The sequence below is a fragment of the Haemaphysalis longicornis genome, unplaced genomic scaffold (assembly GCF_048455015.1).
Source record: "Haemaphysalis longicornis isolate Haplotype H1 unplaced genomic scaffold, Haemaphysalis longicornis Haplotype H1 scaffold_5, whole genome shotgun sequence".
NCBI classification, from domain to species: Eukaryota; Metazoa; Arthropoda; class Arachnida; order Ixodida; family Ixodidae; genus Haemaphysalis; species Haemaphysalis longicornis.
In genome coordinates, this window is record NW_027526385.1 from 63,436,946 (window position 1) to 63,464,519 (window position 27,574).

Here is a 27,574-nt window from a genome sequence, read left to right on the forward strand (position 1 = left end):
GGAAGACACTACTCAGGGCACAGATGGCTCTGGCATTGTAGACTAGCCTGGGGAATCAACAGCTTTCACAAGGATATTAAGCTAATCTTATCATAAGGGTGAGGTTAAGGCATTCCTTCTCCATGTACTAATATGAGCAATATGAAAGGGAACACAGGAACGCGTGGAAAACATCCTCGAAACAGGCTCGCAGCGATACGTCGATGGCGCTGTGAAAAAATAAAGGGGGAAAGGAGGGCGCTCTTCCACTAACTGTTGGCACAACCACCACGCTGGAATTTTTAGAAAGCTGCAGCTTACGTCATTTCGCCAGTAGTATGGTGTCGTCCGACAGCCGATAAGACGCACGGCGGGAATGGGAACAGTTGTTAGAACAGCGTCCCCTTTTCCACTTTGTTTCCGACGGCGGCCGCTTCGTATCACTCATACCTGGGTCTAAGGGTGTTTTTACTCGTTCCTATGTTCCCTTTCATATTGCTCGTAGTAGTACCTTTACACGGAACGGGGATATTTATCGAAAGTTAGCTCGCAGGGAGTTCTATTGGGTTCGGTTAAAAGCATCACTAAATAATCCCGCCAATGTAAGATTCTTATGTGTATAAATATCATCCAACTTACCATGCGGTTAATGGTTCCGGCACATACAAAATGTTTGTCGCCGTCCTTCGATATCGCCCACTTGCTGTGGTCTTTTGTGTTCTTCACGTACAAATGTGCCTTTGAATTCAGGGCAAACTTTAGAGACATAACATTTTCCACCGTGAGGGTTCTTCTTGTTTTTCCACGTTTGGAGAAATTGCGGTGAGAGGGCACCCTGATGCCTCTACCGTTACGCCACGTGGATACTAGCAGGTTGGAATTTAGGATAGGGGCAACGAGGCCCGAGTAGACATCTGCAGGTCAGAGAAAATTGGGAAAACGACATGAACTACTTCTGCAGAGTGGCAATCATCATGTAAACTGTTCGTAACAGACGCTCTGGAGCAGAAATTGAAGTACTCCTCTTCAGTTTGTTCTAAAGTTAAAATTTCCATGCTAAAAATGCTGGTATGGCCGACGATGGTGAAACGTAGACAATTTTGAACAGAATGTGAATCGCGGTAGAATTTACCACGATATCTTGTTGGCGGGACACTTTCAATGAGGAGAAAGTCCATTGTGTAATGTGGAAAAGCTGACATCTGTGATTTCAAATTGTTTGTAAGTACCGATTTATTGGTATACTGAAAACAGTGTTTCTTTGAACGGCTGTTTGTGTTACCTGTACGAGAACGAAGTACTGCTCACTTTAAAAAGCCCTCCATTGTGTCGCGGCGCTGCGGCAAGGCAATCGGTAGTAAATGCAATCCGTAGTAAGAGCAAATGTAACCAAACAACACGCATTCCTGCACCGTCTCCTCTCGAAACACATGTTACTGGGTAGTTAGCGCTGTGGTATATTTTGTTTATTAATACTTTTCTTTGTACCTATTACGATAAGGCCCAAACAAGGACATTGAAGCTTTATGTCGTTAGTGAACTCGGAGCTATGTCGATTGCTTGTGTAATTTCGTTTGAGTGGTGCAGCAAACATAACGCACGCGCGGGTGAGACTGAGAGAGTGGGTGGGGGGGGGGGGGTGCTCTTTATTATTGAAGAAAACGCAGAGAAGTTTGCTGAAATGAGTTTGCCGATATGCTACTCGGCGTTGAAAGGAGGAGATGGAAGAAATCCAGTGTGTGTCGTTATGAAGAAAAGCAGCAGAGGGAAAAGAAACAAAAAAGAATAAAGTAAAACTATAATGTAGTCATACTATCAAGCGTTGAGTTAAACGTTTCTCGAAAAGAAGAGAAGCCTACCATGTCGTAGCCGAGAAGCTCGAAAGATGCGGATAGGGGATTGCGCTGAGAAGAGGGAGAGGGCCATGGTGCGAGTACCAGTCTCAGTGTTAGTGGTGAAGGGTGGAGACAATCAATATTTATGCTGTAAACGCCACCTTGAGTCGGCATAAGCAGAGAATTCTAGTAATATATATTCTACAGTTTCACGTAAACCACAGTTATCACAATATGTGCTTGATGTCTCCCCTATCTGATGTGGGTAGGAATTTGTTAAAGCTCCACTTAGACGAGGCCTATGAAACCATGTCTCCAGTTGGCGGCTAGAATCGGGACAGCCGCATTCTATTATATAAGTCTATGTCATAAAAAACCCGTGGTGGTACTCCGGGAGGGACCATAAACAGTTCTCTTCTGTCATAGCTTGTGCCTTATTGTTGAGGCATCCCGTTTCGCGAAGCAAATGTTTCTGTTTCTTTTGTTGGTCACTTCGGGCAGCCATATTCCCATTCCCCATTCCCACGATGCCCTGTGGCCTGCAACCGACTGAAGGGTTACGCGATGACCAGTGACATTTGCGAGGTGATGTATATAGTTCACAGGCCCCGGTGAACGGAATGGGATTTATTCTTTTCAGGCAAAATTAGAAGGTCGGACTAGTTGGCTGACATGCCTATTTAAATTTAAAAGCGACACAATAATACTGACGAACACTGGCTCAGTTTCATGTTTTTCAGTGTAAGTACTCTGTGGTTACGTTTCCATGAGCAAAAGGCGTTGCAGCTGGAACTTTTTTCGCGTGGATTATTTAAACCATTTTATTTCAAACAATCTAATTTCTACAGTTGCAGCCGGATGGCATTCTTGCCCTTATTCAGGGGCAGCTTAGTCTTTTTTCGACAATTATAGTTTAATGAATAAACCCATTTTGTCAAATTATTTTCCGTCCATACGTAGAAACCAGAAGATACTTGATTACTGCACATGTGAAACCTTCATTTTCAGCTCGAAACTGTTACGTGGGAGCCCGCACATGCTACCCTAACCGCACAATACGGCATCATAAAGTTTACTGTACATACCTTCATGAAAGTCAGGGTGCTTTGCGAAGCTAATGTAGTCGTTATTGGCCACATCATTGAGCTTAGCGTGCATATCCTCCTCTTTAGGGACTTCAGCAATGAAATCCTCATTCAAGAGCCGTTCAAGATTTTTGTGCTTCTTCAAGTGTGAGGGAAGCGCATTGTGTGCGTAGATGTTTGGAAACTGAAGCCGCAGGTGCTTTGCTGTAATCGTGAAGCAACGAAGAAAACAGAGACAGAAGCTGAAGGTCGAAATTCCCAGGTTTTTTAAAGACCGTAATCTTTCCTACTATATTATACCCGCAAAGTTTGGTTTGTCTGTAGTGCTTAAACACAATTATTTGACGCTGAACACAAAAACTTACATTGCAAGCACAGAACACAGAACGGTCATGTACAGTACCTACAGGTGTATACAGACACTTACAATGGTCAGCACAATCATGTTAGCTATGTGTAATGGGGAAATTCTATACTAGAACTACACAACCACATGTATAACTATGTACAAACGGAATTGATGTATACGCTACAAAGGAGAATCACTTATGCCACACTCGTCTGAAAATAAGGGCTAGTCGCCCTTCCTGTACAGAAACCAAAGCACAAGACCACTGTCTGAGGAGCTCCTCCTCTTCAAAAAAGAAAAGCTCCTCCTACAGGCAGGACAAGGGCCACAGAGCCCGACGACAGTGGCTACTCGCGAACGCTTCGCCACGGCTTCGCGGCAACGCAAAAGCCCCCGCCGCCACGAACAGCCACGCAAAGCGGCCTGTGGTGCAGTACATTCCAAGCAAGATCGCGCTTCCGAGGGTCAGCGTCAGCGATTACAAGCACCAAATTCCGAGCACAACACGCCAAAATTACCAGGCCACGACGTATTTTTGGATCACATGTTTTTGTTTTTTTTGGAATGAGATATTCGGGCACAGTGAGTTGTGCGTCACCCCCCAGCTTTGATGTCTCCGCATATCAAGTCTGATCAAGTTGACGTGTTTGGTAAAAACACCATTCCAGGCGCAGCATGAAATCTCGCAATTAGTCAGGTAAGGAGGACGAGGTGAATGCGCTCCATGTAACTTTACTCATTTCTTAGTAACAGTAAGAGAACAGAAGTAGTAGTAAAATGGCGGTCATAATGTCAATCCCGCGGTCTTCCAAAATATTTTCTCTGGGGCATACGATGACAAGTGACTATAAAAAACTATCGGTCCCTTACAGAACACCGGCATGCACTGAATTCATCCTGTGGCTCGCGTTTCAGAGCTATCTCAGGCATGCATCCACGCACTCAGGTGCCGAGGAAGTCCTTTGACAAAACATGCGCGGGGAAAGCCTCTCCTGGAAGTGTTCTCAGCAACCTCGTCCCCTCCCGGAAGCACAGAGCAAGAGTGAGATACTGAGGGGATTGCGAGCCCCCCATGATTCTCCGGTTTTGCGAGAACTGCTAGACAGAATAGGATTGTGATACCTCCCCCTAAAGAAAGAACAGGCCGAAGGTTGAACGGTAATTACACTTTTAGACGTGGTCTGGCAACCTTTGCATGCATACCGCTACTGCCCAGAAAAAAACTTGTATGAGATACGACCTCGAAATCTCTGGAATTCTTACGAATTGCTGCGAGAGTCACTTGCCCCATGTCATTGGATACCTCAGAGTTGTAATATATTCCTGGAATATCTATCTTTGACCATATTTTGTCCCTCGATTCAGCCGCGAGGCAAAAAACCAAAGGAATGCTGAACGAGACATTTATATAGGCAAAACATTTACAAACTACTCAATCTGCGGTGATGTTTACACTTGCCAACATTGTTCAGTAAAAAATCAGAATCAGCCTTCGGTGAAGCCAAGCTTCCATACATAAGCAATACTTGCAATGTCCTTTTAAATTAAAATGCAACGCCGCTTAATTTTTACGTTAGAAAATTTCAAAGACTACGCATTGAAAACAACGTTTTGATGATGATGTTTAGCGGCTTCCCTTTTGTAACGGGGTGGCATTGCACAGCGGCCTTAGTCGCAACGCCACTGTACAATCACATCGCCAAAACATTTCAAAACAAATAAATAAAAATGTTTTAAAAATAAAAAAGAAAATATTTTTACGAAATTTCTGTGTTAGTCTGACTTCTTTGTTCGCATATCTTCCCAGATTGTTCTCTGCTCTTGCTCTTTTCCCACCAACATTCTAACCTCGTTTTACTAACCTCTACTGCTGTCCAATTAACCTTTCCGCTAACCTTTAAACCAAGGGCCTCCGGAAGCTGGATGGCTCCCTCACTGAGGACTGATGATGATGATGATGATGGTGATTAGTGGCTTTCCCTTTGAATCGGGGCGTCGGTTGTCAGCAACCGACTTGCCGGTTTTATTACGTTTACTTGCCCTACTCCCAGCTAACCTATAGATTTGCTTCCTCCGTCCCATCTCTCCCTCTTTTAAGTGCGAATGCACTTTATAAGCGACCCCAAACCTTCCACCGCCGGCGGCGGCGGCGTCCGCAGTCCTCCTCTCTATATAAAAAAAAATTCCCCCGCATTTCCCCGAGGGGGAGAATGTGAAAGTGCGAATGCACGGTTGTCGGCCCGCTTGCGGCGCTTGCGCTCGGCCCCCGCAGCCCACCGCCTCGCCGCCTTCTCTTCCATCTCTTCCATCGGGTTTGTAGTATCACGTGTACACCACGCAGTTATCAAGCCGCTATAACGCCGCTGAGTCGCCAACGCACGCCGCTGACGACGTAGTTTGAATGCGTTAAAGATATAAGGCGCGTCACTAACACTGATATCAGCGTCGCCTCCGTGGCTTGGTCGGTAGAGCGTCGCGCTGCGGCCGCAAAGTCCTCGGATCGAAACCTGGCGCCGGATGCTGTTTCTTTTTTAAATATAGAGGAGCACTGCGGACGCCGACGCCGCCGCCGCCGCCGGCGGTGGATGGTTTGGGGTCGTGTTATCAGTGTTAGTGACGCGCTCATATCAGTGTTAGTGACGCGCCTTATATCTTTAACGCATTCAAACTACGTCGTCAGCGGCGTGCGTTGGCGACTCAGCGGCGTTATAGCGGCTTGATAACTGCGTGGTGTACACGTGATACTACAAACCCGATGGAAGAGATGGAAGAGAAGGCGGCGAGGCGGTGGGCTGCGGGGGCCGAGCGCAAGAGCCGCAAGCGGGCCGACAACCGTGCATTCGCACTTTCACATTCTCCCCCTCGGGGAAATGCGGGGGAATTTTTTCTGTTTTAAACTCATCGCCCCCACCCCCCTTTTTTCTCCCCTCGCTGTTCTAAATTCTCGTCCGCATGATTACTCCGCCTTCGTACCCATCCCTTCCCTACTTTTCCTCCACCACCACTCCAGTCGCCTCTGCGTCACCTCTATGGCCTTGAAGTTGAGTTTCCCCCTCGCCCCAAATCCCAAAGCCTCCGCCAGCGTCGTTTCCCCCTCACCCCACGGTGGCCGTATCTCTGTGCAGCTCCTGACAATATGGTCTATAGTTTCCCGATCACTGCCGCAGCATGCACACGTTTCATCCTGCTGCCTGTAGCTACCCGTGTATGCCCGGGTTCTCAGGCACCCTGCCCGTGCCTCGAAGAGCAACGCACTGCCTCTCATATTGCCATAGAATCCCTCCTTCTTAATTTCCCGTTTCTCTGCCCTATAAGTCTCCAGGGTTTTTTTCGCTTCCATTCTCTCTGTCCACTTCGTCGTCTCTGCTACCTTTACCTGCTTTTTAACTGTTGTGTAAACCCCGCTGTCCCCTACCGACTTTCCGTACCGCTTAGTGAGCTGTCTGGTCCTCCGTCTCCACCGCGTGTCCACGCTCCTCAAATACAGGTACTTAAACACCCTCGCGGCCCATTTTTCGTCCTCCATATCACGAAGTCGCTCCTCAAACTTTATCTTGCTCTGCGCCTCCCTCGCCTCGAAAGACGACTAGCCCATATCCCCTTGTACCGCTTCATTTGTAGTTTTACTGTGGGCCCCTAGGGCCAATCTGCCTACCGCCCTCTGATTTACTTCCAGGCCCGCTTGGGTCTCTGACTTCATGCACAGAACCGAATTAGCGAAAGTTAATCCTGGTACCATGACCCCTTTCCAGACTCCCCTTACCACCTCGTATTTGCTGTATCCCCAGAGGGATCTATGCTTCATTATAGCCGCGTTCCGTCTTCCTATCGTCTTAAGGTGAGCCTCATGCGCCTGCGTGTAATCTTCGCTGTTGTTCAGCCATAGTCCTAAATATTTATACTCTTTCACCAATGGTATTTCTACTTGCTGCACTGATACTGTTTTGTGCTCCTCGCCGTCATTAAAGACCATGATCCCCGATTTTTCTCTGCTAAAGGATAGCCCTAGGTGCGTCGCTTCTTCACCGCATATATCCATCAAGCCCTGCATACTTATCCGGTTGTCCGCCATCAACAGTATGTCGTCGGCATACATTAGTCCCGGAACCCGTTGTTCCACCACCTGCCCGTTTTTCATGTAGGATAAGTCGAACCCCATCGTGCTGACTTCTAGCTTCCTTTCTAACCCCGTCATGTAGATCATGAACAGCAGCGGAGAGAGAGGACATCCTTGTTTCAGACCCTTGTAGGTGTATACAGGCCTATTGTATGTTACCCCCTCCCACACTATTTGCACTTGGTTCTCCCGGTATAGCTCCCTGAGTAAGCTAATGAATTCTGCCCCAACTCCCTCGTCCTCCAGGATACTCCAAAGCCGCCCCCTGTCTACATTATCATACGCCGCTTTAATGTCCAGAAAGGCTAACCACAAAGGTCGGTTTTGCATCTTCGCCACCTCTATGCATTGGCTTACCACGAATAAGTTGTCGTCTAGTCTTCTGTCCTTTCGAAACCCATTTTGAAGCTCCCCTAATATCCTATTTTCTTCCACCCACTGCTCTAGTTCGAACTTCACTGCCTGCATTGCTAACCTGTACAGCACTGACGTGACGGTTACTGGCCTATACGAACTCGGGTTTGTCTTGACCCCTTTGCCCTTGTACACTAAGTTCATCCTGCTCATTTGCCACGCGGCCGGAATTGCCTTTTCTTCTATCCCTGTTCTGATGGCTTGCAGTAGCTTTCCCTTGCTCTTCGGTCCTAACTGGTTAATCAACTCCATCGGTATCCCATCCGTGCCTGCTGCGGTGTTCTTGGGGACCTTTTCCTCTGCTCTTTTCCATTTCAGCTTCCATTTCTCTAGACCTTTCGGCCTACCCGCCGCGACATCTCTGTGTCGCTGCGGGGCCTCTTCATCCACCTTACCGAACTTCTCCGTGATGATTTTGTGCAGGTATTCTAATGCTTCCTCTCCCTTGAGCATCTGCCCTTGCTCGTTTTCTATAGTACCACCTTCTGTGGGACTCGTACGTTTCCCTAATGCCTGCACATGGTTCCAAAACTTTTTCGGCGCGTCTCTACCCCTTCCTCGTATTTGCGCTACCCATCGCTCGCTGTCCCCCTTTATTTTCGCCTGCACTAATTGCTGCACTTCCTGTTTCATTTGCTTATACTGCTCCCATTTTAGGTCCACCTCCTCCTGATGTCTCCCCATCCTCTTGGCCTGCCTGTGCTCTCTAGACGCCTGTTTACGCCTCTCTATCGCCGCCTTTATTTCTTTGTTCCACCAGCTTTTGGGTGTTTTTTTCCCTCTCCATCGATTGGCCCCCTCTGCCTTTACTATTTTTTCCTGCATAGTCTTGATGAGCCTGTCATATTCCCACTCTTCTCCAGGATTTCTTTCTATGTCAGCCTCTATGCTTTTGGCTATATCCGCAATTTGTTTGCTGTTTAACTTTGTGCGCTGCCCCGGTCGACCCGTTTTTTCGCCCCCCAGTTTCCCAAAACTCAGGTTTATTCGCTTGTGCTCACTGCCCAGACTGTGGCCCCCTTCCTCATCTATGGTCATGCCATCCAACCATTCATAAAGTCCCTCTGAAATAAGGCAGTAGTCAATACTCGACTGTCTCCTACCACACTCCCACGTTATTTGACCCTCGCATTTTTGTTCCCTATTTACTACGATCAGCTTCTGGTACTCACACATATCTAGCATTAGATTTCCGTTGAAGTCGGTGTACCCGTCTATATCTTCAATGTGGGCGTTCATGTCCCCTACCAATAGTACCTCCCCGGAACTTTTCAAATCTTCGATGTCCTTTTTTAGACACGCCACCAGTTTTTCGTTTTGTTCTTTGCTATCCTTACCCGTCCACAGGTAAGACACCCCTAAAGCCATCTCCCTACCCTCCACTATCCCTTTCATCCACACATGTTCTTTACAGTCTTCTTTCACTCTCTTCCAATTAGTCCCCTGCCGTACCAGCATACCTACTCCTCCGCCTTTTCTCAATCCCGCCGTCCTGTTACAACCTTCCCATACATACTCTCCGATTACCGGAGGTTCCTCAAAGTCCAGTAGGTGCGTCTCGGTCACAGCGTATACCTGGATATCTTCCTCTTCTAGCTGCTTAGTAATCTCCATCCACTTCTCTCTTTTCCTGCCACCCTGCATGTTTATATACGCGATATTAGGTTTCCCCCCTCTCTTCTTTACACGCCGTCGTCGTCCCTTTCGTTTGCCTGCACCGATCTGCCCCGACCCCGCTATCTCCCTTTGCTCCTTGCATTTGTCTACGCCATCTTCGCAAAGGCCTGTGGGCCCCCTAAAAAAGCCACAGTTCGCGCCGCGTGTCGTCTTCCGATGGCTGCTCCCACCTGCCCGTTGAAATGCACTCCGTCACGCTGGAACGCCCTTTTCCGGCCCATCCATCGGACATCCCTGTTGATGTCTACGACAGCGAAACTCAGCTCCTTACCCAGCTCCCGTATGTCTCGGTTTACCGCTACAACTTCCCTTTCCACATGTATCCCTCTCCCAATTATCTCTGGTACTGTGCTCACGACGACCTGCACATGTGGGCACAGCTCCCGAAGTTCCTTCACCCCCTTTTCTAGCTGCTTGCGCACTCCCGCGCCCCTTCCCTGCAGAACGTCATTGGTTCCTCCTGCGATAATCACTAGGTTCTGCCCCTGCATGTTTTCCCACATTTTATCCTGGACGGATAAAATGTGACTGGACGGATACACAAAGCGCCCTCTGGAGGCATATCAAAAGGTTCCAACAGATAGTGCAAGCAGGGGAACGCGGCGAAATTGAATTTACTTGAGCTACCCTTCATCGTAATAATCGTGGGAGGAGCGAGGCAGGAGGAGATGTGCATGAGGTGTGGGCGGAAAAGAGGAGAGGCATTGACGTGGCAGTGATTGGTGAAGACATTTGCCTTTCAAAGATATCTGCAGCGACATAAGAAAATACGAGGTGAACGGTTTAGATCATAAAAGCGTACTTCAAAAGTAAACTATTCTGCAGTGCCAAGCTTGTAGCGGCAATGTGTATACGCTACATCAGGCATAGCTGTGCAGAACCGAATGGAAAACTGCAAGAAATAATGGGATATACAGTTTCCCAGTCCACTGCAATGCCGCAGATGACGCCAGCTTATCGTTTGGCCCCTATGTACCACGGAAAGTAAAAGTCAGTGATGAATAAGAGGAGAAGAGCTCCTAAGCTTTTGATGCGATGACATTAATCTTAATTATATTGATGTACATACACAAATAAAGTTTCACATATAAACTTAAAATTTCAAACCTTGTATGCAGCTCAACCTCACCGTGGTAGTTGAGATTGAAGTGAGGTGACCGTCTTTGTTAGTCAGGTCGGGTTTTTAATCGGGTGTGAGATGGGCTTAAACGTTAGCTCTCTTGGAGCGTTACGGTTGTGTTCCATTTGCTAGGAAGCGACAAAAAATCTTGTCAGCTAGATCATCAGAAATATATAAACAGCGCCTTTATATGAAGATCGTTCCCTTATTTTGCGCGAATTTTTGCAGAAACCAATAACAAAAGCCTGTATACATTGCATTGGAGAAAGGTCACACTGGTGTACAATGTATCAAAGGAACAACTTTTTGAACATATGGAAATTAGACTGAACGTTGCCTACAACCTATGTCCAGTAATAGCATTATCAACTCACCAATTTTATCCAGCATAGTTGAACGGAATGTCACACAGAATGCTATTTGCCCGTTCTTTATTCCGCTACTCGGGTATACGTTTTCGTCCTTATTAAGAATATTGGGAAAGTACGGCACAGTGTGGATCAACCAGACGCCTGTATCCTCATCGAAAATTAAGAGGCCTGTGAAAGGGAAACAAATTTGAGGGGCTCACAATTAGACGTTTTCAGCTAAGGCTACAGTCAAAGGCATTAGTGCAGAATAACTTCGGATAAAGCTGCATAATTCATAGCAGTGGGACAATGTTTTTTTTTTTTAAGTTTTGGAGCCCAAGAGCGTTGACACTACTATGAACGCTGCTAAAACATGACATTCTGTCCATTCTTTCTCGTCTATGACGTAACGTTTTTAGGTACGTTTACGAATGTGAAAAAGTGATTTTTCCCTTAATGGCGGGTCGGAAGATCGCGCGGTAGAACAATTTGTTTTTGCATACACAGTTTTCATCGAGATTGCTTTGCTAAAGAACGTCACACTTCTAACAACCTCGCTCCACTCATACCAATAAACTCCCATTTCTTCTGCCTCTAAACTGCTCGTTATATATTCTTTCTCATCTTAACCCGTGGTTCATGTGACCCATCTACGGCCACACTCAGGTTACTGTGTATTCCCCGGAAGGAAAAGAATAATTTCTTTGTCACCAATAAACAATCACTGACTCACAACACCAGTTGCGTTCACTGTGAGGAGGCCCATCACCAAGCTTGTAAGCTAAGTGAGAAGCAGACCGCCTGCCAGACAAGAATTTTTGTGGTTGGGTAACCCAATACCGTCGCTTCTGGAAGTAATCGCTGACCCCATGCTCTACTTCAATGTCGGGGAGCGATTTATATAAAATTTGAGATTAGCCGATCTTTATTTTGTAACATGCAGACCATTCATAAAGGTCGGGTCTGTATTTTCTGTGAGATACGTTCACGTCATTTTTTGTGTTTATAAAATGAGACTGGGTGCACTGTGTGCCAACAACGACGAGAGATCGATAGTAACAATGCTTTATACTGATCCCCACCTCTGACGAAGACGGTGTCTACATCAGTGCTAACAGGTGTGAGAAGTTTGTTGACAAACACTACATTAATTTCTGGTTTGGCTCATTTGTGCTACTGCTTCGTAACTATGCCCACATAATACTTCTTGCATGGGGATAATTTTTATCTCAAGGCAACACAGGCAACATAATATCGTTTTGATGGAAAAGCAAAAAAGTGAGCACTACAACAAATATTCCGGAAATACATTTTTTAAAGAATACTCTTTGCCTACCCTGTAGATTGCCTTCGTAGAGTACGGCAGCTGGGTATTTTCTGCGACCGCACGACAATGAAACGATGATTATAGAGAGAAATAAACACCTTTTGTGTGTCCGCCTTTTGAATTCTTCTTCTCCTCCTCATCGTTCTCCGTCTCTTCGTTAGCGTTATTATTGTAGACAACGTACGTCAGATCCTGAAAGAGTAGGAGAGTAAATTACCTCTACCTAATGTTGCTTGAGCGCTTGTATTTTTCTAGAGAGCCACTTTAACGCTTCTACTCCGCATTTGTATAAAAAAGGTGCAGCAGGCAGATTGACCATTACTCGTACAAGTCCCCCCTCTAGGAACCAGGTAGCTGAAATAGTTGCTTTATAGTGGGCCAAAAGCATACAGCTGGCTAAAAACGTGATCTTAAGGCTACAGCTTCCCAATTCGGTTATGGGAAAATCATGCCTTGGCCTTATCGAAGCCATGCCTGTGCCTACGGTGGTACAACAAATTTCATTGTTTCAGACATCAGCATTCCTTTCCACCCTTCTGACCTTATTGGTTTCAACGCGGGTATGCGGTCCCCTTACGTTACCAGTTGGCGTGCCGAGTACCGGCGTTATGTCTAACATTATATGTTTAGGTATAACGTCGCCTTTCCTTGCTGTTTATTCGCATAAAGCAAGCTTGCAATTGAATTGGAACTTTATTAGGCTCCACGTAGAGGGTATCTACAATATAGGATAGACATCAGCGTAACAATCTACCTATTACCGTAGATTGGCTAGTAATCAGCATTTACGAGCATTTATGAAGCTTTATGAACAGTCTTGGAGAACAAGCTGGACTGTTCGTGTCGTATACTGACCGGAATTGTTATGCGCATTAGGAACGCCAAAAAAGCGCTCTTTCCCCTCCCATGGGAGGTTAAAGTATAAAAACATAATTATTAGTACCAAAAATAAAAGTTATCGTATTAGAATAATAGCATACCTACACTTTGTAGCGTGTCGATGCCCACTACGCAACGAAGGCTTCATCCGTTGTCTTTAATGCGTACTTACTCTACGCTACTTGAACCTATTGTTCGCCGGACTTTTGTTATCTCAACCTTACAGCCATTCTGTAACGTTGATGTACAATGGGTTATCTCCCTACTACATGCGGGGTGCAACTGTCCTCTTTTGCGTAAATTTGAAATTGCATGCGACTCGCCCGAGGATGTTAACTAATCAAAATCGCTACTTTCAAATGCTTGAAAGTTCTTTCTAAGCACTCCTAACTTTCCGTATCATCTTTCTTCCATTTTCTCGTTGAGATTACGTATCCTGTCGAGGAGATTTACTTCACAAATTTCTTCGTTATAAGTAATCACCGACAATGTGCGTTCCTGGAATATCGCTCTTTTAAGTCATGGTGAAGGTACGGAGTATATTACATAAGGTCGCTTATCGAAGGCACCCTAGCTTATACTAGCTCTACGCCTCAATTTTTTTTTGTTTTTGGTTGGACCTAACCTGAGAACTTTTCAGTGTAGCTATAATAATGCACCTCATTCAGTATTGCATTACCTATGTGGAATTCGAGGATTCCTACATCAGAGGTTCGCCAGCGGTGCACTATCGCACACACCTAACGTATCCGCTCTTGCAGTTGCTGCGCCTGAACGACGTGCCGAGCAAAGGACTACGGAAGCCGCACCATCGCTGGACATCTGACAGCTGGAATCATTTGTTGGACGCACTGCGCATCGCTGGATTTCCATGCTGGGCGTAAACAGCGCATAGGATGGCCTTCCCACGAGGGGGCACCGGAGCAGCGAGGATTTAAAGCGACGACAGAGCGACGGGCGTTTGCAGTTCGGCAGCGGTGCACTATCGCACACACCTAACGTATCCGCTCTTGCAGTTGCTGCGCCTGAACGACGTGCCGAGCAAAGGACTACGGAAGCCGCACCATCGCTGGACATCTGACAGCTGGAATCATTTGTTGGACGCACTGCGCATCGCTGGATTTCCATGCTGGGCGTAAACAGCGCATAGGATGGCCTTCCCACGAGGGGGCACCGGAGCAGCGAGGATTTAAAGCGACGACAGAGCGACGGGCGTTTGCAGTTCGGCAGCGGTGCACTATCGCACACACCTAACGTATCCGCTCTTGCAGGTGAGCGAGTGATCCTTTTCATCAGAATTATTGTGTTGATTGGTGCACCGCTGCCGCATGAAAACTGCCTCTGTGAAGCCGTGTGTTTGCCGTCTAACAAGTGATTGTCATGGCACGCCAAACAGTACAGGAGCTAAGGAATGAGTTGATGGATGAACTGGGAGCCATTAAAAAAGCCCTAAATGAGCTAAAAGAACTGAGAAACCTCAAGGAAGAAGTGAAGGAGCTTAAATCTCTGAGGAAGGAAATGGAGAGCATGCTGCGGGAGAACAGGGATCTCAAATCTCAGAACAAAAAGCTGACGCAAAGGCTGGAGCAGCTGGAGCAATACCAGCGCTCCAACAACATCGAAGTAAAAGGAATCCCTTTCGACGCTGAACCAACAGCTATGTTAAAGAAAATTGGGCAGATAATTGCTGAACCAGTCGATGATAACGACATCGACATCTGTCACAAGGTACCGACCGCAAAGCACAATGAGACCAATATTGTTGTCAGATTCGTTCGAAGGCAAAAGAGAAACGATTTTCTTGCGAAGGCCAGAAAGGCTAGGATTGCCACAAACGACCTCGGTTTTGACGAATCTCAACCCGTATTTATTAATGAGCATCTGACAAGACTGACGAAGCAACTACTTGGTGCTGTTGTCCAGAAAAAGAAAGAAGTAGGCTGGAAGTTCGCATGGACCGCCGGAGGCAAGGTGTTTGCTAGGAAGGATGAGAACTCGCCGTTACTTCGCGTTGCCGAAAAGGATGACATTGAAAAAATGACCAGGTAGATAAGGCTAGATGACGCCGTACGGCTAATTCTAACCGCGATAGGGCATGAACTATTATGACTACCAATTGTTTAACGAAACATTTCGCCCCTCTTTAAATGCCTTTTCAGCACTTCATTTAAATGCGCGAAGTATAAGAAACAAAGCTGAGCAGATAAACGACATGTGTGCAAGTATAGATTTGAAGTTTGATGTTCTTCTGGTCTCTGAAACATGGTTATCAAAAAATGAACGTCCACTACAACTTAATGATTATACCTGCCACAGTGTCACCCGGGAACCGGGAAGAGGTGGTGGGGTCGCTGCATATGTACGACAGCGACTGTGGCACGAGCTAATCCCTGAATTTACATTTGTTGATCAAAATGTGGAATGCCTTGCTGTGCGTTTTAAATCTGTCACAATTGCTGTTGTGTATAGGCCACCATGTGGCAGCAGAACACAGTTCTTTGCATTTCTTGAAAATATGCTGCATACCTTCAGTAATACCCGAAACTCAATTGTACTTATGGGTGATATGAACATAAACATGCTTGCAGACGATCCCTACAGTAAGGAACTAGACACACTTATTAGCACATACACTTGCCGAAATCTCATCGAATCAGCTACGCGGCTTACGGCACAAAGTGCAACGCTTCTGGACTTGTGCATTACAAATGTGTCATCCCCCAATGTATCAGCTGGGTTGATAAGTGCCGATATCAGTGACCACCTTCCAATATTTTGTTTGGTGCCGACAAGACAAGAGAGGGAAAAAAATTCCCCCACGCCCTCTTATCACGAAATAACGCCAGACACGCTCGAGTGCTTCCGTTCTCTTATCTTTGCTTCGAATTGGACATCGGTTTTCTGTGAACCTGACCCCAATAAGGCTTACAGTCTTTTCTTGAGCACATTCAAAGCTTGCTATGAAGAAGCGTTTCCAAAAAAAACTAAGAGTAGAAAACGTGAGAGGAAGATACGAAAGCCGTGGGTTAATCGCTTTTTACTCAAGAAAATAGAAACGAAAAACAAAATGTATCACTCCTTTGTCAAAACGCAAGATATTACTGAATTTATAGCATTTAAAAAATATAGAAATCAAATTAACGCCGAACTTAAGCAAGCTAAACTAGCGTATTACGAATCCCTATTTTCACGCCTGCAAGGAAACGCTAGAAAAATTTGGCAAGAAGTAAATCATTTAACTGGAAGAATACCACAAACAACCAATATAAAAATTTCAACATCCCAAGGCACCATGTGTGAAGCGGACACGGTAGCCGAACTTAATCAGTATTTTATACAAAGTGGAGAATATACTTTGCCAGCTCCCCCTGTGGATGGCACACTGTCCTTGCCAAACCCAAATGTGAGGAATTCCTTTTTTCTCTTTCATACCACACCAGACGAAATAGCGAATATTATAAACGACCTCAAACGTAATACTGCTGCTGGGTTCGATGACATCCAGGTAGCCCCTTTAAAATACGTTAGTGATCTAATCAGTTATGTTCTGTCAAATATTGGTAATAAGATGATCGACACTGGAATATTTCCCGATGAACTAAAAGTAGCGAGGGTTACACCAATTCATAAAGGTGGAAATGATTATACTGCGAATAAGTACCGGCCAATATCGGTGCTGCCTGTGCTTTCCAAAGTATTTGAAAAAATTCTAAATACACGGTTACAAAATTTTTTGGATACATATAATATTATTTGCGATGCGCAGTGTGGGTTTAGGAAAAGTCGGTCATCTGAAATGGCACTGCTGGACATTAAAAATGAGATCATTGAAAACATTGAATGTAGACTGTACACTATTGGTCTGTTTCTTGATCTACGAAAAGCGTTTGATTCGGTAAACCACCAAATCCTTCTAAGAAAACTTGAGAGTATCGGTATTCGTGGTGTTCCCCTTGATTTATTTCGCAACTACTTAGCAAATCGGTATCAGTATGTGCTAGTAAATGGTATATCCTCAGCTAAACTTCGAATAATAAATGGTGTTCCGCAGGGATCGATACTCGGACCAATGCTATTTAATTTATATATAAATGATCTACCTACGATACCTGATTCACCCAAAATAATAATGTATGCCGACGACACCAATATATTCTTTACGGATATGGCCTTGCCTCAATTGGAAACTAGGGTTAATCAATACTTGCACCTTCTATCGCACTGGCTACATATCAATAAGTTACAATTAAACATAAGTAAAACCAATTTTGTGGTGTTCACACCGATTAATAAACCACTAAATTATACTATACATTTGACCTATCGAAACAACAGACTCAAACAATCAAAAGCGCAGAAATTTTTAGGTGTCTGGTTTGAAAATAATCTGTCATGGAATACACATGTGTGTAAATTAACCGCTGAACTGAGCAAAACGGTGGGCTGTTTATATAAAATTCGAGATATCATACCGTTATGGTTAAAAAAGACGCTCTATTATTCGTTATTTTTCTCTAAGCTTTCCTACTGCGCTTTAGTATGGGGCACAACTACTACGCAGAATTATAATAAATTGCTATTGTTGCAGAAGAAGGTATTAAGAATATTCGAAAATTACTACGGCAGGCCTGAATACCTACCTACTCATGAACTCTTTCTAAAGCATTCACTTCTTAAGGCAAATCAAATATATTGCTACAAATTACTTCAGTACATTAGAGACAACAAGTTATACAATACTTCCAGCCCTGTAACCACCACAGAACATAACTTGCGTAGACTACATCGACCAATGCCATCTACAAGAACAAACTATGGCCGGCAACACACAGGTTATCAAATCCCCTCCTTGTTGAACAAAGTTCAGAAACAGATTAATTTTCGCCAACGGTTGTCAAAAACACAGATTAAAAATGTCCTGTTAGAGCAGTTAATTGCATATAGCTAAAATTTACCCAAGTATAAAATAAAATGTTGCAGCGAAATTGTAAATATATATGCTGAAGTAAGTCTCTGTTTCGGGTGTATTTTGTTGTTCGTTCACTCCTTGCCCTGCACGAAAAAACACACGAGTGTTTTGATACCATATCCAGTGTGAAAATTTGGTTCTGTATTCTTTTTTTTGTGTGTGTGTGCAAAGTAGTCGCGCATTGAGCGTTCGAGGAGCACGACTGCAAATGTACTCTCTGTAGTCTGTAGCCCTCTTTTGTTTTTGTTTTTTCGTTTTTGTTTTGTACACTCGACTGCAAGTGTGCAATATAATATACTGTGCCCGCACGCTGCCTGCCACCGGAGCAGGGGCCCTAGTCAGGCTCCAAGCCTTTTGCCTCTGCTCCCCTTTCTGTACGGAAAGAAACAATAAAGAAAGAAAGAAAGAAAGAGGTTGCCCATTATTTTTTATATAAGTGGTTATTTTAACCTTACCACTTATTTCTACGATTAAAGTATCTGAGGCACTACTGGCGTCATTTACTTTTTAGTAAAAATCACAGTAACCGTATAAACAAACTGTAGGAGGAAAGGAAGGGACAGCAGAATGAATCCGCACAATGTAAATGAAGATGTTGAAATATTAGAAAGATAGCATAAAAATAGAAAAAAGACAACGTCGAGGCATTTCTGCGACACAGAAACACACATCCATTTAAAATTGCCCCGAGAACAACATACGTTTTGATCAGTAATCGGCTACCTTGTCTGAAGAACAAAAATTCCAACTTTGTTGCAAACGTCATACAAATAACAGAGAGATAAATGCAAACATAAGCAGCAGTGGCGAAGCCCCAGCCAATTTCCCGCAATTTTTCTATGACATCCCAGAATCTTGCTTCAGGGATTGAGGGATTGGCCGCTGATTTAAGCTACCCTTGGTGCGGTTGAGTGGGGCCTCTAATTTCGTTTTGTCGCGTGAGCGTGCAGTTAAAACACTGAAGAGAAGTTTGTATCGCTGGCCCATGATACAACACTCTTTGCCATATACAGGGTGTTGCGACGATAACTGGAACACTTTAAAAATTTTTCCTGTGCGATCCGCCGCTCTGTTCGCGCTCAAACTTCACACAAAGGTCGCATTTTGTGGTCTATTTTGTTTGACACCGGGAACAACAACGGTAGTTACCTGTTTATTCTGAAAATAAATAAAAACGATTTTCGCCTATGGGAAAATGGCCGCTGATTTGAACGTGCGAGCCAGCGCAAGTTGATGTTGGAACGACGGAACCACCTGCAGAGTGAAACGCACGTTTGGGATTCACGTACGGAGCCAAATGGTGCAGCAGACGATCAGAAAATGCACCTAGAAATGAGCTAACAGACGATCAGAAAACCCGGTTTTCGGGCTCGCACGTCCAAATCGCCGCCATTTTCCCATAGGCGAAAATCGTTTTTATTTATTTTCAGAATAAACAGGTAACTACCGTTGTTGTTCCCGGTGTCAAACAAAATAGACCACAAAATGCGACCTTTGTGTGAAGTTTGAGCGTGAACAGAGCGGCGGATCGCTCAGGAAAATTTTTTAAAGTGTTCCAGTTATCGTCGCAACACACTGTACGTCATTGTGGCGGAATATGGAAATGTTTCCAATATGCTTGTTTTTTTAAAGCGTTTTTGGTGCTCGAATAGATCTTAATGCGTTTCTAAAGACTAGACGTTCAAAATTGGACAAAGTTAAATCTGTCGTCATGGCTAATTTAAACTAAGGTTTTTCCACAGATTTCAACGTTTTAATTAGAATTGGAGCAGCTCGGTCCTACCCAATTTGCCGAAGCTCCTTCCTATTTACGTTGCTGTTGAGCCCACATTTTTCTATGTAAACCACGGGTACGTGAATTTTCCAGCAAATACGAAATACAATGAAGCTTCATTTACGGCAACTGGTTAAGGCTGAGCTTTCGGAACTTTACCTTGCGCATCGGGTTTTCCGTCAGACGGGCGATTGTGTTGGCCAGCGCGCCCTTGTCACTATCACTGTCAATTTTCTTGGATGACAGTGGCCAATACTGTTTAAGCGCTTCCGTGTTAGGCGCTTTCGTGTTGCTGTCAACGTAGACATACTCGTTCCCTTTATAAACTTCGTGTTTGTTTTTCACAACTCTCGGAAGCTTGTACATGAAGGACCTGTTGGCATCCCAAAAGACGCAAGATTATAGCTTACTACAAGAAATAAACAATGGTGCTTAGCCTTTGACCCATTGGCAGCACTCATGATGTCATCTCCAAAAAGAAACACAGCGCGGAAAGTACATTTTACAATATACATTACAAAATTCAGGCTTTTTGGGGGTTGCTGACATTGCAGAGTTTGGGTACAAGGAAAACTGCACCGCAAGCTTGCTGCTTATGGAGACTGGTTTCTTGAGCTGCACAGTTGCTATACTTAGCAGTCATTGTAAAGAAGAAAAACCAAAACGACGGCTATTACATGAGATGCCATTTGCTTTTACCGCGAAGCAGTATATGTCTACCCCCCCCCCCCCTCCTTCTCTTAGTTTTCTTTCCGGTGAAGCAGATGTACTCGGCGCCGAGGCGGCGCTCCTCCTCTCCTCTGCCGACCCCACTTCCACAACTGTTATTCCCCCTCGCCGTCGGCTGCGCCATCGGCTGATAACGGCGGTATCTTCCTTATCAAGCGTTATCAGAGCAACGTGCCCCGTTTGAACGCCAAGGTGAGCCCATAATTCCTTTTCCGCATGAAAAGATTCCCGCGCGACATTTTTACCCATGTATATCACGCCTAAGCTCGCACCCATCACCAGTTGCCGGCAGATGCGAGCATTGGTATGACCTCAATTTGACCTGTCACCTGTCCCTAATGGTCGAGCGGTTTGGGTTTGGGTTGGTGTGTTACACAGACAGAGAGATGCCTACGACACGCGACGTAAACGGACAGCCACATCTTTGTAGACTAGAATAAAGCTGGAGTCCTTCCAAATTTTAAGGCCCTGTGGAAAGACGCGTGTCCTTCGGTCGGAGGAAGAACAGCGGGAACTGAACGAGCGTCTGCCATAACCGAAGCGCGAATGGGTGCGAAAACAACCGAAAGCCTTGATGAAAAATTCAAAGTGCATGCGGAAAATTACAAGAAAGGAGAGACACCACGGAACGCTGCTTTGAACTCTGAAGTTGAAAGTACCGCTTCGTGGTATCTCTCCCTTCTTGCCGTTGTCCCCACCCGCTGTGACTTTTTCTACAATGCAACAACAACTCGCCCAGGAATGCGTACTCGTAAATAGAAGGCCGCTGCGGCCACCATTCCCACTGCAGGTTCTAGCTCGGCGAGTAGCTGTGAATCGCTCCCGAATGAACAGAAATGTCGACGTAAGACAATATGCCTTGTTCAGCTTGAAGGGCTTTCACAGCGACAAATTTGGCGGTGCCTTTCCCTTCTAAGCACGTGCACATAACTGGTTGCGGTTTATCAGGGACGGGTTGGGAATGGAGGGATGGGGGGAGGGGGTGCGCGCACGCGCAGATATAGGTTTAATGCCCTCACAGGTGACATGTACGTTTTGTACGTTTTCATGGCGGGAGGTTTAAAGGTGTACGTCCACCGCCCCAATGAGAACTTTCCGGTGTCCTAACGGGTCGAGAGCGTTGTTTGGTGGGCTACGAAGATAGTAAGATGCCTAAGACACGGGAGGGAGACAGACAGCTCCATGTTTTGCTCGATGGGAAATTAGAAACAAGCGTGTTGTGTTTCGTGTCCGCGCATTTCGGGTACTGCGTCCAGCTTCGCAGGTAATCCTTTTTTACAGAGCGGAAGGGCACTAATTTTTTTACTCCATGGAGAGCAATCACTGCGCTTGGGTCTCTCAAAAAAATGAACAATTTTGAGTTCCGGTTTTCCCGAAGGCACATTTTTGTCTAAACGACTTTAGTAAAAAAAAGCCTCGTCGTGTTGAGCCTTCTTTGAAGAAATGTATATCTTAAAGGTGTTTCCGGGCATCGTTTTCTGTACCAATAAAACAAAAACCACATGAAGGCGTTTTAGTTAACAAGGTTTTGTCGGCTACAACTAAAATAGTTCGTGTTCATAAAAATTAAAGTGTTTGCGCACGACTACTGTTATTTAAAAGAGAAATGACACACAGTGCGTACTGTTTATCTGTTGTAAATCGTACAGAAACATTTGAATAATTACTAGAACGCACTAACTAAAACATCGATGTCGGTGCACTATCATCTGGCATGCCAACTGCGTCCCAAAGAAATTGTGAAGCTGCGTGCACACTATAGTTAAAACCAGAAAACATGACGCTTACCAGCGAACGTTGTTGTTATTGTCGTCCTTGCACCAAATACTCGCCTGCGTCGAACACACCAGGAGACTTGCTGCAAAGAAGAGAACTGCGAAACCCTCAGCTCTGACCATTGCTTAATGAATAACTGTCCGATAAAAATTTGGACCGAAGTTTCTTAGGCTTTTTTTCTTGCTGTAAAGTACGACCTTTGTCTGATTAATTTTCACAAAAATGTTGCTCGTAAATTATATTAGCTTCAAAGGGGATCTTAGTTTATGTGCAAGCCAAAAATATTTATGAGAGCTTTGTTTCTGTTATCCGCATATGCGAGCCCTACTCACGGTGCTTCGCTTTATGTTTGGTGTAATGTGCCCCCTAATTATAACGCCTGGAATTAGCCTTGCTTTACTCGTGTAAGCTTAGTATTTTTGGTAGGAGAACCGATAGAAGAGAGATTAACAGCTCAAGAGGGGAGGGCAAAAGAAGGTTAGTACCCACACCTCCTTTGTGTACGTGAGACTGCCAACCGGGTTTTATTTGAGTGGAGAAATAAACGAACAAACAAAAAAAATGCGTCCCCCGCATCTGCGAAAAACGGAGAGAAATACATAAAGGTTAAGATGATTCATCACACGGCCAAAGTGGGATGGTGACACTAGACACGTGCGTACGTTTTAACCTAAAACAAAATAAGGCAAAGGCCAGCGCAAGCAAAAACGTTCAACAGTTTCAGAGTTCAAGAAAAGAAAAGTTGAAGGAAGGGTTCAAGAGTTCATCTCCGGGTTTAATAGGTGCAAGAGGCTGGGCAGTGTTAGTATTTACTTTTAGAGCATCGAGAAAAACAAATCGGGATCGTGAACACGAATAAGCATTTAACGATTCACAGAGGACAAGCTTGAACACTGACAAAAATGTAGCTACAAAAAGCTATCAAAACCTGCGGAAGGGCAATGGCACAGAGGAATGAATTTTGATGAGGAGGGCAAAAAAGTCCCCAGTGTTGCTAGTGATTTAGCAGCCGACGACGTCGTGGTACAATGCGACGTTGCGGTCGTTGCCCGCGCAGTATCCACCAGTGAATCGGCTGGAGTGAGGCCCCTAGGCCCACATTCTCTGAACCCAATTACACCTCACTGTTTGGCAGTATAAGCTAGTTTTATTTCTTTTTTAACACTGAAGATAGCATTGCTGCCCAAACAGGGAGGGTTAAGAAAGAATTGTCGATAACAATCGTAGTCTGCACACTATTTCTGGGAGGTTCCACTTTAAACACCTTCTTATTCCAACCATCCGGCTTCTGCCCTCTGGTTTAAATCTGTCGCAAAATTATCTACTCGTTTTGCCATTTCCCATTCGGCCTGTTCCTAACTCAATCTATTCCCATTTCAACCTTCTCGTTTATTCGGTCCCGTTTCAGCCCGGTAAAAAGCGGTCTTCCCCACTCGTACTTTTTTATTAGCCCCTGAGCAACATAACCAGTTCGACTCTGTTTACTTGAACCATTGCGTGCGATTTTTAAATTAAAGTTACATCCGACTGTACTTTGATCTAGTGTTTCTAATTACATACACGTAACCCAAAGACAAAAACTTGAAGTGCGACGTAACGTGAAAATTATATTGCAGTTACGTCCCACCAAATCCACAATAAGCATATTACGACTGGCGGAACCAAAGCACAGACACGCCCTAAAAATCTAATCACACTAACTGCAGTGATCAGTTTTAATACATGTGGCGTCAATGAAAACACAACACGTGGCTGCCTTACGTCCGACTGCCGGTACAGAGTTGGCGATTTATAGCTGGGACCGCACACTTTCGTCTGCTACCGCGTTGGTGGAGCGGACCGCACACTTTCGTCTGCTACCGCGTTGGTGGAGCGCTCAGAAGCGTGTTACTCGCTTGCTTACTCCGGCAGAGTACCGACGGTTGCATGGGAGTTTTATAGCATTGAATTGTTTTTATGCGACCCAGCATGCACTTATTCACAAGTGTGGCCCACAAACGAGGAGGAAAAGATGAGAAATAACAAAATAGAAACTCTTCCCATGTGCGCAGGGCCAATTTGTGGAGTTCGTAGCGTGCGGAGAACAAAGCTTTCTCTTTTAACAAATACAATAGTATTTTATTAGGGATAGTAAAAGGCTGCCCTTCTAGTTCTATGCGGGAAAAAATCTTGCAAAATTTAATTACCAAATACAACTGACTAATAATAAGCGTATATTAATGAAAACGGTAACTGTTGTGGCCGACCCGGTGCTTTTTACGATCCATTTTAATGTAAGGCTCACGGTTAGTCTATATCCAAGTGTCTGTAAAATGTTGGACACGGACGTGGAATGGTGAAATTTTTTTTAGCGGGAATAGGTGGACACACATTCTTAATCCAGGCGTTTATTCTGTTCATTCTCGTCGCTATAGTGTAACCATTCTACGTAATAGGGAAACCCCCCGGAACTCGAGCAGCGCAAGGTAATATCTATGAGGTAAATTTTGTTACCAGCTTTACAGCAGGCAATTCAAATTGTCGCGGGAACACTACCTCCAAGAGCGATGCGAATGTTCAGCGAGAACACATCAAAGTAGGAGTATTAATTATGCAACGATTCAGCCACATTAATATTAAGAAGTTCTCAATGTTTCGGCATGGAATTTATTACTGGAATTAATTACCCGAACAACCAGTGGAATCGTTATCGTTGAAAATATTTTCCCGACGCATCAGAAATGTGTTTTGGGCGCAGTATTTATTGTGTATCGAAATTGGGATACATTACGATTGCATATCCTTGTTCGCACCCGTGTGTGTCTAAGGCTTAATTATTCATGTTTGAAGCGCGTACAGACGAAACACAAGAGGACAACACGAGCGCTTTCTATCAACTGTTTATTCAATACAAATACACACACACACACACACATTCATACTCGATAGTTAATTCACAACACATGCGCAAAGAGCATGACGATAACTTTTTGGTTATCATTCATTACCATACCCCATGACCCTCGAATTCTGCATACAAAAATTTGAATTCTTTTTGCTGTAGTGTTATTGATGGCTTGGCAACACACGCATCTCTTGCTTTTTGTATCCTGTATGCTTTACTGATGAGGCGACACATCTCATCTTTGTGCGCATATTCTACTGTCGCACTCCTACAAGCCGGCTGGCAACATTTCCAGGATTTGCAATGTAGTGCAAGTTTCGAGTTCGGCGTTCCTTTCGTGGAATTGTCTTGCTCGCGCAGTCTCACATTTAAGCAGCGTTGAAGCATAGAAAATACAAACAGCAGGAGATGCGTGTGTCGCCAAGCCATCAATAACACTACAGCAAAAAGAAGTCAAATTTTTGGATGCAGCAACCGAGGGTCATGGGGGATGGTAATGCATGATAACAAAAGAGTTATCTTCATGCTCTTTGCGCATCTGTTGTGAATGAACTATCGAGTATAAATATGTGTGTGTTTTTGTATTGAATAAACAGTGGATAGAAAGCACTCGTGTTTTCCTCTTCTTGTGTTTCGTCTGTCCGCGCTTCAAACATGAATCCGATCCAACTAGCTCAAATTTCCGTTCTACTGCGGCTTATTTTTGCCTTCCACTTATTTGTGTTGTGAGTTTTTAGACGCCGCCATCGAAGCAATACTAATGTATGCTTGAGGTTTATATTGTATTTGAACCGATGTATTTCTGGTGTTTACTCCTGCAAGGGCCTGCAGTAGCTGCAAATATATAAAGAAATGCTTCCTTTTAGTGCCTTAGGAAAAACATTAAGAGCCAATTTTGTGGATTTCTGGACATCGTTTTGCTTTTCTGAAATCTATTTTATAGATCACTTAGATTTCCTATAGATCTCTTTAACACGATTTGATTGAGTGATTGAATGTTGGGTTTAACGCGCCGACGCAACGCTGGCGATGAGGCGCGCCGTATATAGTGGAGGGCTCCGGATAAATTTTCACCACCTGGGGATCTTTAACGTGCGCCAAAATCTAGTCCATACGGGCATTTTTGCTTTTCGCCTCCATCAGAAAAGCGGCCGCCGCGGCCGGGAATCGAACCCGCGTCCTCGTGCTCAGCAGCACAACGCCTTAGCCACTGAGCCACCGCGGCGGGTTTAACATGATTTGGAAGATATCCGATAAACAATAAACGCACGAGTGCTTGTTTAATCAGATTGAGCCACGCGTACAGACAACGACAGCAGAAAACCCCAAACAAGATTCCTTGTCAAAGTCATGGGTATCTTGTACTACAGTTACCATTCTGCATTAAGAGCCCAGTATCGGCCTCTGAAATTTGCAAACTTTTAATGGCCGGAAATAATGGCTGAGCTGAATTCCAGATAAAATGCTCCATAGATGTGTTTAGCCTTCGCGCTTACAGGTACATTATGGGCTGGATGAAATTTTGTTTTTAGTGAAAGATCATCCGTTTCGTAGCTCTTCCGGCTTTTGTTCTACAAGTTACGGTCCGTTGTTTGCTGAGAGATAGGCAAACAAAGCTTCCATTTCTCTCATCCGCTTCCCTTGCATGTTTTCGTGACGCAGCCATTACGTCACAAACTAGGAGCGAAGCGCCGGCAGCACCGGTGCGATCTAGAGTGTAAACGTTGGTAACGGAAGCTTTTACACCTCTGAGCCATGGCGGACTAGGGCGCATTTCTCTGGCCGATGAGGCTGGATTGGGCGTTTACGATTATAAAGCAAAGCATTTCTACTTTCTTCCAGCTGTTTCCCCGTGGATGTGCAATTTCACTTTTTGACCGGAGACACACCGCTGGCGACACACCCCTCGAAGCGCATCACGTGATTCGCCGGGCCCGCTTTCAGCACGGCGCACAAGGCCCCGTTTTCAGTCGTTCTGCTCAGCACGAGCAGCGGCCGATCAGCTGATCGGCAGCCGACCACTCCCGCAGCCTCCAATGCATGCGCCGATGGGTCGCCTCGGGCTATCTGACTCGTCTCGCGGCCGGCGAAGAGAAATGGCGCTCGCCGTGAATGAACGCCGCGTTCGCCGGGCCGCCTCCTGCAAGCCTTTCACGGGACCGAACGGCTTTGAGCCCTGGTCGGCAATACAGCTAAACCAAAGGTTAGCCAAGCGAAACCAAGACTCAACTAGACTAAGTCAAGTTTTTGCTTTGCATATACAAGGTTTGCTGATCTAAACCGCACCATCTTTGCACCGACGGAATCATC

The 27,574-nt window shown here is 45.1% G+C and overlaps 1 protein-coding gene across 1 annotated transcript; it reads right to left on the reverse strand.

The window, feature by feature from the left end:
• Nucleotides 1-12,331: 12,331 nt before the first annotated feature.
• On the reverse strand, nt 12,332-22,863 carry LOC144139711 (uncharacterized). The gene is made up of 3 exons (XM_077671994.1): nt 22,393-22,863; nt 20,035-20,248; nt 12,332-12,445 (listed from the first exon to the last, which is right to left on the reverse strand). The coding sequence occupies exons 1-3, from the start codon at nt 22,500-22,502 to the stop codon at nt 12,332-12,334; spliced, it is 438 nt and encodes a 145-aa protein (XP_077528120.1). The 5' UTR covers nt 22,503-22,863.
• Between the last annotated feature and the right edge of the window lie 4,711 nt (nt 22,864-27,574).

What these genes read in the sequence shown, in the direction of transcription:
- LOC144139711 (XM_077671994.1), bottom strand. Translation starts at nt 22,502, where the DNA reads ATGGTCAGAGCTGAGGGTTTCGCAGTTCTCTTCTTTGCAGCAAGTCTC. An exon ending in AATAACAACAACGTTCGCTG is followed by an intron (nt 20,249 to 22,392) that starts GTAAGCGTCATG and finishes GGATGCCAACAG; the next exon opens with GTCCTTCATGTACAAGCTTC. An exon ending in CGGAAAACCCGATGCGCAAG is followed by an intron (nt 12,446 to 20,034) that starts GTAAAGTTCCGA and finishes CTACTCTTTCAG; the next exon opens with GATCTGACGTACGTTGTCTA.